The sequence below is a fragment of the Hypanus sabinus genome, chromosome 13 (genome assembly GCF_030144855.1).
Source record: "Hypanus sabinus isolate sHypSab1 chromosome 13, sHypSab1.hap1, whole genome shotgun sequence".
NCBI lineage: Eukaryota > Metazoa > Chordata > Chondrichthyes > Myliobatiformes > Dasyatidae > Hypanus > Hypanus sabinus.
Genome location: NC_082718.1, coordinates 50,484,001 through 50,497,303, shown reverse-complemented (window position 1 = coordinate 50,497,303; position 13,303 = coordinate 50,484,001). Strand labels below are relative to the sequence as shown.

The 13,303-nt window shown below is 38.6% G+C and overlaps 1 protein-coding gene across 6 annotated transcripts in view; it reads left to right on the top strand.

The window, feature by feature from the left end:
* eps8a (epidermal growth factor receptor pathway substrate 8a) overlaps nt 1-13,303 on the top strand; it is a 260,490-nt gene that overhangs the window by 210,491 nt on the left and 36,696 nt on the right. For all 6 annotated transcript variants that reach the window (XM_059987604.1, XM_059987600.1, XM_059987602.1 and 3 more), the window contains 4 exons: nt 1,989-2,115; nt 3,834-3,922; nt 4,319-4,393; nt 12,403-12,551. In XM_059987604.1, the coding sequence (XP_059843587.1) occupies nt 1,989-2,115; nt 3,834-3,922; nt 4,319-4,393; nt 12,403-12,551 (440 nt within the window). The remainder of the gene's footprint in view (nt 1-1,988; nt 2,116-3,833; nt 3,923-4,318; nt 4,394-12,402; nt 12,552-13,303) is intronic.

Below are 13,303 nucleotides of genomic sequence, written 5' to 3'. Positions count from 1 at the left end.
TTGAACACCCTTTGGGTTCTTTCCAATGCCAGCATGTTTTTCTTAGATAAGGGGCCCAAAACTGCTCACAATACTCCAAATGTTATAATGTCTCAACACTGCATTGTTACTGATTCAATCTATAATGTGTCCTTCTCTCAGGGGGCAGAAGTGGGCGTAGTTGCTATTAATAAGGAGAAAGTGCTTGGGGAGCTGAAAGGTCTGAAGGTAGATAAGTCACCCGGACCAGATGGATTGCATCCCAGAGTTCTGAAAGAGATAGCTGAAGATATTTCAGGGGCATTAATAATGATCTTTCAAGAATTACTTGATTTTGCAGTGGTTCCAAATAATTAGAAAATTACAAATGTTATTCCACTCCTTAAGAAGGGAGGGAGGCAGAAGAAAGAAAATTATAGGCCTGTTAATCAATGGTTGGTAAGATGTTGGAATCAATTATTAAGGATGAGGTTTTGGCATACTTGGAGGTACATGATAAATTAGGCCAAAGTCAGCATGGTTTCCTTTAGGGGAAATCTTACCCGACAAATCTGTTGCAATTCTTTGAGGAAATACTGGGCAGGGTAGACAAAGGAGAGTCAGTAGATGCTGTTTACTTGGATTTTCTGAAGGCCTTTGACAAGGTGCAGCATATGAGGCTACTTAACAAAATAAGAGCCCATGGTATTATAGGAAAGATACTAGTATAGCGAGAAGAGTGGCTGATTAGCAGAAGGCAAAGAATGGAAATTAGGGAGACTTTTTCTGCTTGATTGCTGTTAACTAGTGTTTTTTCACAGGGTCGGTGTTGTGACTGTTTTTCACATTGTATGTTGATGATTGGGATGACGCAGTTAATGTTTTTGTCGCCAGATTTGCAAATGATATGAAGATGAACAGCAGGTAGAGTTATGGAAACAGGGAGTCTGCAGAAAGACGTAGACCGATTAGGAGAATGGGAAAAGTAGTTACAGATGGAATGTAGTTTAGGGTAATACACTTGGGTAGAAAGAATAAAGGTGTAGACTATTTTCTAAACAAAAAAAATTAAAAATCAGTGGTGCAAAGGGACTTGGAGGTCCTTGTGCAGGATTTCTTAAAGCCATGTTGTTTACATTGTACTTGCATGTTGTAGTTTGTTTTCCTTAATGGGATTGATCATTTGCCCATTAAATTGCTTTGTTTTACATTTACTGCTATGCATTCTATTCCCATCTGAGAATTGAATAACCACAGGGAAAAAAATTGTAAAGTTCAGTGGAGTGAAAAGAGCCAGCCTTTTATCGCAGTCTCAGTAACTAGGAACAGTAGGAGATAGACAAAACAGGTACATTGATACGTTTGCTGTAAGTTTTATTTTCAGTTAACATATTATTAAACTTGGATCGCAGTTATTCAAGTAGCAAGGAACCTGGCCCTTTGGTCCACTGAGTTTGCCCCAACCATCAAGCACTTATTTAGACTAATCCTACGTTGATACCATTGTTTTCTCACTGCATTCCCATCAGATTTTACCACTCGCCAATGTTTTGTGAAGTATACAGTGGCCAATTAACCTATCAATCTGAATGTGTTTAGGATTAGGAAGAAACTGGAGCACCCAGAGGAAGCCTATGCACTCACAGAGAATGTGCGAACTTCATCTAGACTGCACCCAAAGTCAGTATTGAACTGGGTCTCTGTCACTGTGAGACAGTGGCTTGGCTGGCTGTGTCAATTAATTGAATCCAGCATGATTTTATTTTGTTGTTGTATTTGGGCCAATAAATCATAGTTTTCGTGTCTGCTTTTGAGGTTTGTTCGTTCCATTTATTTTTCCCCTGACTTTTGTGGGTGGGGCAGTATTTGTTAACTTGAGGTTTACACAAAAGAAGAATGCATTAATCTTTTTGGCATGTAAACTAAAACTTAATGTAATTAGTTTTTAAGATGTCACAGAAATGGACAGTATGCTTGCAGGATATCAAAATGCTTTTTCTGTAATGGCATATTCAATTTTTCTGTGCCAGCAAATTTTGAATCACGTTTTAGATGATGTGGAAGCATTTGTTATTAAACTACAAAAAGCTGCTGAAGCATTTTCTCAGCTTTCACAAAGGAAAAAATCAAAGAAAAGTAAAAAGAAAGGACCAGGAGGTGAGTGGTGTTTCAACAGTAAACTTTGTTCCTCTTTCTTTCTATAGAATGATTGGTTTTTGAGGGAATGTGGCCCAGCATAAGTAGTAGCATTCTTTAGCGAAGAGCAGATGAATTTTGCCAAATGGAAAATTTGCCTAATTGTAGTACTTTGCTAGAAGTACTTCTTAAAAAAAAACTATGCTGCAGAAAACAAAAAAATTGTTACATCTCATTTGAGAATGATTCTTCTATTTCATTTGGAGTTCAGAGCATAATGAAATAGAACGAAGAATGGATTATTTGGCACCTTGTGTATACTGTGTCAATCAATCAGATCGAGGCTGACCATTTACCTGAATTCCGTTCATGTCTCTTGATTCTGTTTGTATCTATCTGTCTGTGTTTTGAATGCATTTAACACGCTTATTGTTCACAGACTTCTAGAATAGAGAGTTGCTAACGTTCATTATCCTTGGATAATTTATCATTTTGTCTGAATCCTGAATGATCATTCTGTTGACAGTGGTCCCTAACTGTAAACAGTCCAGCCCAGCCATCATCAGAATCAAGGTTATTAGTATTGACACATTGTGAAATTTGTTGTTTTGTGGCAGCAGTACAATGCAAGACTTTAACAAAATGTTGCAAGTTATAATAAAAAAATGAGAAAGTGCTAAAAAAGGAATAGAGAGATTGTGTTCATGGACTGTTCAGGTATCTGATGGCTGAGGTGAAGATGATGTTCCTAAAATGTTGAGTTGATATCTTCAGGCTCCTGTGCATAGCAACTAAAAAGAGGGCATGTTCCTAATCATGGTTCTTAATGATGGATGCCACCTTCAGGCACCGCCTTTTGAAAACGTCCTTGATGATGGGGAAGCATGTGCTGGTGATAGAGCTGACTGAATCTGCAACCGTCTGCAGGCACTTGATGTAAACAGTAGTATGTGCACCAACCCCCTTCCTGGAGTCAATGACCAGCTCTTGTGTTTTGCTGATTTTTGAAGGAAAGATTTTTATCATGATACCGTGTTACTAAGCTCTCTGTTTGCTTCCCATACTCAAGAGTCTTCATTATTTGACATAGGGCCCACTACGGTGGTATTATCTACAAACTGATGGATGGGGTAGAGCAAAACATTGCCACACAGTTTAGAGTTGCACTAGAGAGAGTGGAGAGGAGATTCATCAAGATGTTGTCGGAGATGGAGAATTTCAGTTAAGAGAGGGAACTGAGTAGGCCGACTCTTTGACTATGACTTTGACCAGCACACTAGATTCTATGCCTGATCTCACTAATGCCACTTATTTTTAATTTTAAATAAATTTGTTTTTTTTTACACCGTATAGTGGGTAATACAATAGGGACATTTAAAATACTCTGATAGCATGTGTACGTAAGAAAAAGGGGAGATCATGAGCTGTGTAGGAAGGAAGGGTTAGATTGATGGAGTATATTTACATAGGTTGGCACAACCTCATGGGCTGGATGCCTCAACTGTTCTGTGTTCATAAAACAAAATGCTCCTGACAAGCAATATTGTTTTAGTTTGGCATTAATAAGAGACATAAAATGGATTCTAGACTAACATTTTTAAAATGTACAAATATATCTCACTGTTCCAAAGCTAGTAAAATTGTTTAATACTGGATTGCTGTATTTCCTCTTCTCATCTTGTGCATTAATAACAGACAGATTTGTTTTTTTTTATCTTGCTCCACTCCCCTTTATTTAGAGGGTGTTCTAACTCTCCGGGCAAAGCCACCTCCACAAGATGAATTCATCGATTGTTTCCAGAAATTCAAGCATGCATTTAATCTACTAGTAAGTTATAGGTTTTAAGAATGGAAATTTAATTAGATTGTATTGAAATTCAAAATGTGAAGAGATGAGTCTTAAATATTTCTCAAACAATTGCTGTCTTATTTCGCTTGCCTTCTTATAATTGCATATCCTACCACCAGTTGTGATATCTACACCATGATGCAACTTCTAACCTGATTAACTAAGTTATGGAACTGCATTTGATTGAAATAATTATGGAATAATCTTCCACATTATGCCTGTCATAGTATAAATAGTGTTTACTCAAGTAGTCATGGGAATTGCAAACTATCTTTTTATTTTTCTGAAGCTTACAGTTTGTTCTTATGGATCTTGTGGTTTGTCAGATCTTTAGTTACTGTTCATTACTTCCATTTATTGCTTCTTTCAATTTAGGCCAAACTGAAATCTCACATACAGAATCCTAGTGCAGTTGACCTGGTGCATTTCTTGTTTACACCTTTAAATATGGTGAGTTAATAATGTTTGAATGAACAGCTATAAAATTGTGGTCTATGTGTGATTAATACAATTTAGAGATTTAGAGCTTGCGTAATCGCACCCTTTCAAGCCATTTGTTAATTTCCATTCTGAGAACATGTATAGCTTCAGAATGTACAAATATATATGTCCAGTGAGCTAGTAGCTAGTTTGTTCTAATAAATAAATGAATAAAATATACTGTATGTTGTATATACTGTATCGATATATTAGACCACACTAGCTCACTTACCCAGCATGTCTTCATTCCATTCTGCTATTATAATCACATCCTCTGAATTTCCTATTTAGTATCTTTTTTTTCCAAAGTTTCTTTTGAAGGATTTTCAAAAATACCCCTACCCTCTTTCAGGCAATTGAAAATGGACTACTTTGTTTAAAACATTTCCTTGTCTCACTTAGTTCTTTAGATAGTTGCATCAAATCTACTCTCTCTCTGTGATGATTAATTATTCCTAATGAAAATAATTTGCTTATTTATTGTATGAAAACCTATGAAAGTATAAGCCATTTCAAATCGAGTTAAAGGAGAATCTTTCCATTTTCTTCTCTCAGTGTTAATAAAAGTCTTAAGAAAATATGAAGGGGATATTACAAAATCTGCATGGATTTTTGAAGGGAAAATGATGCTTGATTAACACTAGGATTTTTAAGGATGTATATGGTAGAATAACGAGAAGCAGCACATCTGGAGTTTTGGGATTTTCAGGAGGCCTTTGCTAAAACCCACCTAATGTTTACAGTACATTAGTTTTAAGGTAGTTTACTGGCATTGGTTAATTTACTGGAAATTGATTGATGGGTGGGAAATGGTAAGAGTAATAAGGTCTTTTGTGGGATGTCAAACTGACTGTCAAGGAATCAGGACTTGGATCCCAGTCATTTTTGATTTCCATTAATGATTTTGGTGAAGGAACAATGTTATGTTTCTCAGTGTGCTGGTGGGATGAAACTGTCTGGGGTTGCAAGGAGGACGTAAGGAGGCTTCAAGGTGATTTAGACAAGTCAAGTGAATGGACAAATGATTGGCAGACCCAGTATAAAATGGATATATGTGAAAGTATTGCGATTCTTTTGGAAACGTTGATGTGCAGAGGGATCTGGGTGTCCTTGTACACCAGTCACTGAAAACAAGTAGAGAGGTGTAGCAAGTGTCAGGCTTCAGTGCAGTAAGTTTTGAGTAGAAGAACAGGAATACAGTTGGCCCTCCTTATCCGCGAATTCCGCATGCATTAATTCAACCAATCGCGAAAACCTGGAAGTGCTCTTCCAGCACTTGTTGTTCGAGCACGTGCAGACTTTTTTTCCTTGTCATTATTCCCTAAACAATGCAGTATAACAACCATTTTACATAGCATTTACGTTGTATTAGGTATTATAAGTAATCTAGAGATGATTTAAAATATACGGGAGGATGTGCGTGGATTATCGTGGATCAGGATAAAAAAAAAATTTAAGTTCTCATACTAAGTAAGTCGGAACATGTACGTCCGGTATTATTTAGCGTCAGTTAGTCAAACGTTTGTCTTAGTATATATTTAATGTTTCTATGCATATAAAACACTTAAGAAGGTATGTTTCAGCGCCTGGCTCGGGAACAGTTCTTGGGACTCGGGACAGACCGCTCCTGAGTCTGCTTTCCACCATGCCCTGTTGATGTGGAGGATCAAAAACCCAAAACCCCAAAACCCAATAATTAAACCATTGTGATACTTGGTAATAATTTTAGCTTTCAACGGGGCAGATCCTTTCTCACTTTATCCTTTAAAATTGTTCCGATCGTTGACCGACGTAACCTAACGCTTTTCCAATGACCGATGGCATTTTACTTCTTTCCGATCGCTTTATTATTTCCACTTTATTTTCAATTGTGTTCGTGATTATTTTCGTGAACAGAAACACTGCAGATTCAGATCTTTACTGCCGGGCCCTAATGTCCACTGCACTAAAACAGGCTAAATAAGGTCTGGGGTTCCGCTGGGTCCTAAGGTCCAGCGCATTGAGACAGGTTGAATGAGGGACTTGAGCATTCGCAAATTTTGGTATCTGTGGGGGGTCCCGGAACCAATCCCCCGTGGATAAGGAGGGCCGACTGTATCTTGCTGTTATTATGCAGAGCCTGATGAGAGCCCCACAACCCACTAAAAATATATGCTAGGTCTGAAATGCAGACTTTATAGAAGTGAAATAGAGGATAAAGCTGAGAAACGAGCAATTTGAGCAGTAAATGTGGAAAACAACTGCATCACATTAGAAGTGGTCAGCAATTGAGAAACAAAAACTAGATTCCAGAAATCTGAAACAAAACAATGTGCTGTCATCACTCAGTAAATCAGAATACGTCCACACTAGACCGGATAATTTTGAAAACGCCGGTTTCGTGTAAAAACAATAGGCGTCCACACTATGTGTTTTTAGAAATGTCTCTGTCCACATTGAAATGGAGATTTCGGCGAATTTCCTCCTACTGGGCATGCGCAGGATACATCTACCGAAAACAAGCAACATGCTTTAAATCCATAAATCCCTCAAGGTCGCCGCACAGGTTGATAGGGGTGCGCATTTGTGTAGTTACAGACTAGAAAAACTTAAAACGATGGACAGCTGTTGGCTCTCGCGCAGGAGAACTTAAAAGTAAGAAAAAACAAATACAGGAGCGTATGGAGGCAACTGACAGGGAGTTCACGGACAGGTTGACCTGGTTGATGACGAATATTGAAAAACTAACTAACTCTGTTGCATTAATAATAAAGCACCTTGTTAAATGTATAAAACATGTCTGCATCAGTGTTATCTTGCATTTCTATACAATGATACATTAGGCTGTTACACATCTATTGTCAGAAAAGTACTTGCATAAATAGGTAAACCACCTTCATATGAGCAAGGACAGAAAACAGGGCAAAGTGAGTATACTTATTTATTCAGTAAGTTATGGGTCAAAGTATTTGGCGAGTACATTTCTAATTCTTCTGGTGTCAGTCTCATTGCTGTCTGTTCTGAAATTGTTAGGTTGCATTCAAGAAAACAATGAAATAGTGTGCTGACGTCTGACAGCGTTTTCAGATTTCTCTGGTTACCCCGTCCACACTGCTTTGGTCAATCCGGCGTTTACAAAATTACACACTTTGGAGAGCGTTTCTGAAAAGCTCTGGTTTCGGGGGACGAAAACGCCGTTTTAGTGTGGACAGAGGGAAAAAACGAAGAGAAAAAGCTTCGGTACGGATTTATCCGGTGTAGTGTGGACGTAGCCTCAGGCAACATCTGCAAAAAGCAAAACAGCAAATGCGATGGCTCAAAAACCCTCTAGTTGAAAGTTCATTGGCCTGAACACTGACCCTGTCTCACTTCCCACAGTTGCTGTCTATTGGGTGCTAATCAGTTTTTGAATAGTATTTATTTATTTAGAGATACAGCACGGAATAGGCCTATTTGTCCCAAGAAGCCACTCTGCCCAGTAATGCATCTACTTAACCCTAACCTAACCTCAGGACAAATTACAATGATGAATTAACCTGTTAACCAGTACGCCTTTGGACTGTGAGAGGAAATCGCAGTACCAGGAAGAAACCCATGTACTCATGGGAAGAACATAGAAACTTCTTACAGATGGTGCCGTAATTGAACTCCGAACTCCCATGTCTCAGCTGTAATACCCTTGCGCTAACAGTTATATTACTGTGGCGCCCCGTTTCTTTGCCTTGAGTCAACAAGACCCCACTAGCATCTTTCACAATCAGATCATTGGTTCTGATTGAACTTGCATCTGTCAAGAATGAGTTGACCTTCCTTTCTTCTCAAAATTAGTCCTGCCTAAAACAATTTTTTTAAAAATCATTCTCTGATGTTTACCACTGCTGCTGCCCTTAAAGGCACCTTTTACTTAGAATATCTTTAAATCTTGAATCTATATTTTCTGTAGAATAAAACTGAAGGAAAATAATTAATTTTCTCATTAAACACAAAGGTAGTTGCATTTCATTTTTGAGTGACTCAAAAACTCGTGAGAAAACAACATGATCTCTTATGTATCAGTCATCTACATGAAGTCTACGCTGGTGTGGAATGAAAGAGCAGTCTGCTCCACTGCTAGAAAATTTTCACCCAAGGTTTTCCCATGCGAATGTTGACATTCTTGATTTGTTTGACTAAGGGCTTGTCTGGTTCTAAGCCAAGAACAATGACTTGAAAGTTTTCCAGCAACTGTTTCAAAGAACTACATGGACCAGAACTTGCTTGCAGAATGAGCTGCCTTCACTTGCCGTTCACAGATGTACTAAATACAAATATGTGGTATTGGTGGCTGCAGTATTGTTCCAAACTGCTGTTTTTAACCTAACTGGTTTTGTTTTACACTGTGGCAGTACCTTAAGTGACGTAATTCCATTGTGGGCTGACCAGAATATCTTGCCCATAAAACAGATAAAAATATTGACAGTAACACAGAGAAAATTCTGGAGGAACTCAGCAGGCTAGGCAGCATCTGTGGAAAAGAATAAAACAGTCAATGTTTTGGGTCAAGGCCCTTCCTCAAGAAGGGGGGCAGATACCAGAATAAAATAGTGGAGAGAAAGGAAGGAGGACTAGCTATAAGGTGATTGGTGAATTGGGGGGGGGGGCGGTGGAGGTAAAGTTATGCTTCGTGGTAGGATCTCACTGAAAACGGTGGACATTGTAAATGATGTGTTGGATACAGAGGTTCATAGCTGAGGGCTAGAGGAACTCTATCTTTGTTAAGGCGGCAGGAAGATGTGTAAGCGTGGATGTCTGGGAAATGGAGGAGATGTGGGTGCGGGTATTGGTGGAGGGGGGGGAAGCCCAGTTCTTTGAAGAAGGAGGACATCTCTGATGTCCAGGAAAGAAAAGCCTTAAAGAAATAGATGCTGCAGAGCCGAAGGATCAGAGAAAAGAGAATAGCATTTTTACACAAGACGGTGGGAAAGGGTATAGTCAAGATAGCTGTGGGATTTGGCTTGTTTATAAATGATGTTGATAGATATTTTGTCTCCAGAGATAGAGGAAGGGGAAAGATAGATGTCAGAAATGGACCAAGTGAATGTAAGGGCAGGGTAGAAGTTAGAGGCAAAATGATGATATTGATGAGCTAAGCATGGGTGTATAAAGCAGCACTAATGCAGTAGTCAATGTTTCGCAGGTAGTCTTGAAACATGTACAAGTTAGGTGTAGCCAGTAAAAAGACTGGTAGAGCTGGGGTGCATGTTGGTGCCAATGGATACGGTTTGAGTTTGAAAGAATTGGGAGGAAATGAGACATGATGGTGGAGGGTAATTGGTTGTCTTTTGTTGAGAAAGAAGTAGATAGCTTTAAAGTTTTCTTGATGGTGCATGGAAATGTATAGGAACTGGACATCCAAAGTGAAAAAGAGGCAGTCAGGTCCAGGGAATTGTAAGTTGTTGAGGAGATGGAGAACATGGATGTAGGTGGGAAGAGACTGAACCAGGGGGTTTAGAATGGAGTTGAGGTATGAGGACATAAGTTCAGTTGGGCAGGAGCAGGTAGAAACAATGGACTTAACTGGACAGTCAAGTTTGTGGATCTTTGGTAGGAGGGAATTATAAATATGGTGGTAGTGGATGGGTGTTCTCCATGGTTGATGAGGTTAGTGAAGTTGTTGGAGACAGTTTTCTGATGGTTTAGAATGGGGTCCTTTTCAAGGGGAAGTAAGAGGAGGTGTCCAGTTGCCGCCTGGTGTCAGGAAGGTAGAGGTCAGTCTGCCATGCTACAACAGGATCCTCTTTGACAGTTTGATGGTAAGGTTGCGATTTGTGTGAATATGGTGGAGGGCAGTGTTTTGTGAGAGGGTAAGGTTCAACGAGGAGAGAGGAGTGTTGAAGTCAAACCAGTTGGTGTCTCATCGGCATTTAGAGATGGAAAAATCCAGAGTAGGCAGAGAACCAGAGCAACAGAGTAATATTGACAGCAGCAAAGACACACTCTCAGATTTAGCTAGTTTTAAAAAAATATGTTTAGCTGCAGGAAGTGAATGAAATATCCTTTTAGTTTTGTAATTTTTTTGCATATTTTTTGGAATCTGGGTGTCATGGCAAGGCCAACAGCTATTGTCCATTCTTGAATGCCCTTGGAAAGATGGTGATGGGCTACCACCAAGAACTGTTGGAGATTTTCAGTGGGAACGATTCAAGGATGTGCTCAAAGCATATATCGTCTGTTGACTTTGGAATCTCTAGCCATGACTATTCAGAGTAGGGAACGAACATTTGGGTAGACACTTGATCTCAACTCCATGGCTAAGGAGTATAAAGTATCCCAAAGTAAATGGTGCTGGTATGTATTCTACATTGGCCTCGGAACTCAAATGATATGGAAGAAAGTATTTTTCAACTTTCCAACATTAAGTGAGAAGCCTTTGGACATTTGAGGAAAAGGATGCTTTAAGATTAAGATCATGAACCTGGCAAAAAAACTGCACTCTCTTGGTGATGGAGAAATATACAGTTGTGCATCTTGATTAGTTTAGAATGCAGCTCTTAAACATAATCAATTTCCAAATATTTTCTGCACAGAACTGCTCAGAATAAGTCATTGTAATAAGCTGGAAAGTTCACTGTTACAGGACAAAAGCAACTCAATTTGCTTCATCAATATGCCCAAGTAATTTTCTCTATGAAGTAGCAGCATTGTTGTTGAAATTTTGTTGTTGAATATTGGGACACAGCATTGTTGTTGAAATTTTGTTGTTGAATATTGGGACACCATTTATTAATAGTTCCTGTGGGAAACAAAAAAATTCTCAAAATTTAATAACTATTATCTTTCATCCTTAGCAAGGTGCCAAATCTTATGCCTTTATATTTTATGTTCTTTCTGAAATGATGAAGAAACTGTTTATATATCATAAACACAAAGTACACTGCAGATGCTGTAAATTCAAATCAACATGTACAACACGCTGGAGGAACTCAGCAGGTTGGGCAGCATCAGTGGAAACGAGCAGTCAACATTTCAGGCCAAGACCCTTTGTCAGGACTGAAGGGGCAGGGGCCCCATAAAGAAAGTGGGGGGGAGGGTGGAAAGGAGAAGGCTGGTAGGTGCCAGGTTAAAAACCAATCAGAGGAAAGATCAAGGGGTGGGGGAGGGGATAGGCAGGAAAAGTGAAGAAGGTCCTTAACCTGGTTTTTAACCTGGCACCTACCAGCCTTCTCCTTCCCACCCTCTCCCTACTTTCTTTATGGGGCCCCTGCCTCCTCCCTCTTCAGTCCTGACAAAGGGTCTTGGCCCGAAACATTGACTGCTCATTTCCACTGATGCTGCCTGACCTGCTGAGTTCCTCCAGCATCTTGTATGTGTTGTTTTCATATCATGCCACCTGCTTTCAGGAGGGCCACATTGTTGGAAACAAATGATAAGGTGCAGCAGTTTGAAGCTTCTGACCCAGTTTATACTTACTAATATTTTTGTCAGGTGTTTTTATTTCAGCACATCTGAGGTTTCTGCATAGGTGCTGTGAAAAACCTTGTCCAGAATGTGATAGAACTCGGGTGCCAGTGTATCTGATGGACTATTTCACTGCTAGAGTCTTCATTGAGTCTGTTGAAATAATCAGGATCCTAATGTGTTTCTAATGGGACTAATAACTTTGTGGAGAAGTGTTGTACTTTTTAACATTCTTAATTATTTACTTAGATAATGGGGGATTTTGTTAAAACCCCAGCAGGAAGAAGCACTGGTGGGTTTATTAGCTACAGTGAGTTACCTCCTAGTGTAAGTAAATGGTTTTTAAAAAATGTCAAAAAATTAGTTGGTGGGCATGCAAGAGAGAATAAGCTGCAGGGCTACAGAAAAATTGGAGGAAATGGGATTTGTTTTGCTAGGAACCAGCATTGGCTTGTTGAGCAGAATGGACTTGTATCATAAGTAAGCAAAATAAATAAAAAGTCAGGTAAGTCATAATGCATAGTACTTATTTTCATAATTTCTTTTCTGATTTTATGTTTCAGGTCATACAAACCAGTGGTGGACCTGAGATAGGTGGTTCAATTCTCTCTCCTCTTCTAACAAAAGATGCTATAGATTTTTTAAATTCATGTGTCACGCCTGAAGAAAAGGTGATTTGGTTTTCTTTGGGTGAAGCATGGATCAAGCCCAGGCAAGTTGATGGCAATACTCATTTCTTTATATTTTCATTAAAGGAACAGATGTCATCCAATTTAATAAAGTACAGTTGCTAGGTAGTGATTTGGGTTAGAAGCTTGGATATAGGATTGTCTTACATTTCCTGATTTCTAGCATCTCCAGGTAATATGAGGAGATGGTCTACCTTCATGTATATTGCACCAGGAAATGAATAATTACCCTTTATTTGCTTGTTTAAATGATCACACCGTTTTTCTTGATTCTTTCAAATTGATCTTGAATGCAATAAAAAGTTATTTTTGTAGCAAAGTATTTCATTCTATGCCAGGTTTTGAATTTTTTGAAAGAGACTCAATTTGTTAGTGTCATCATTAATAATCAAACAATTGATTGAATTTGTTGCACTTGTATGAATGTTCTGAGTAATTCTGGAGAGCTTGTTAGGCAAGTATTCAAGGTTGTTGCTTTATAACATTTAACAAGTAAGGCAGAATAATTTCAAATGTTGTCAATCCTATCATCATAATAGTCACTTTTTCTGTTGAAATGGACGAATTGCTCTATATTAATACAGCACAAACACATGACGTTTTGTAGGTGAGCGAACTGGTTTCTGAGCCAGTCAGAACAATTTTGTAGTTGCATAAACTTCAACAAAGAGGCATTATATTCAACTGTTTATAATAAATGCATTTCTAAATATGATACAATTTGTGTAAACATTTCAGTTTTTTGCAGTAAAATATAGATATGCTTAAATTTTAT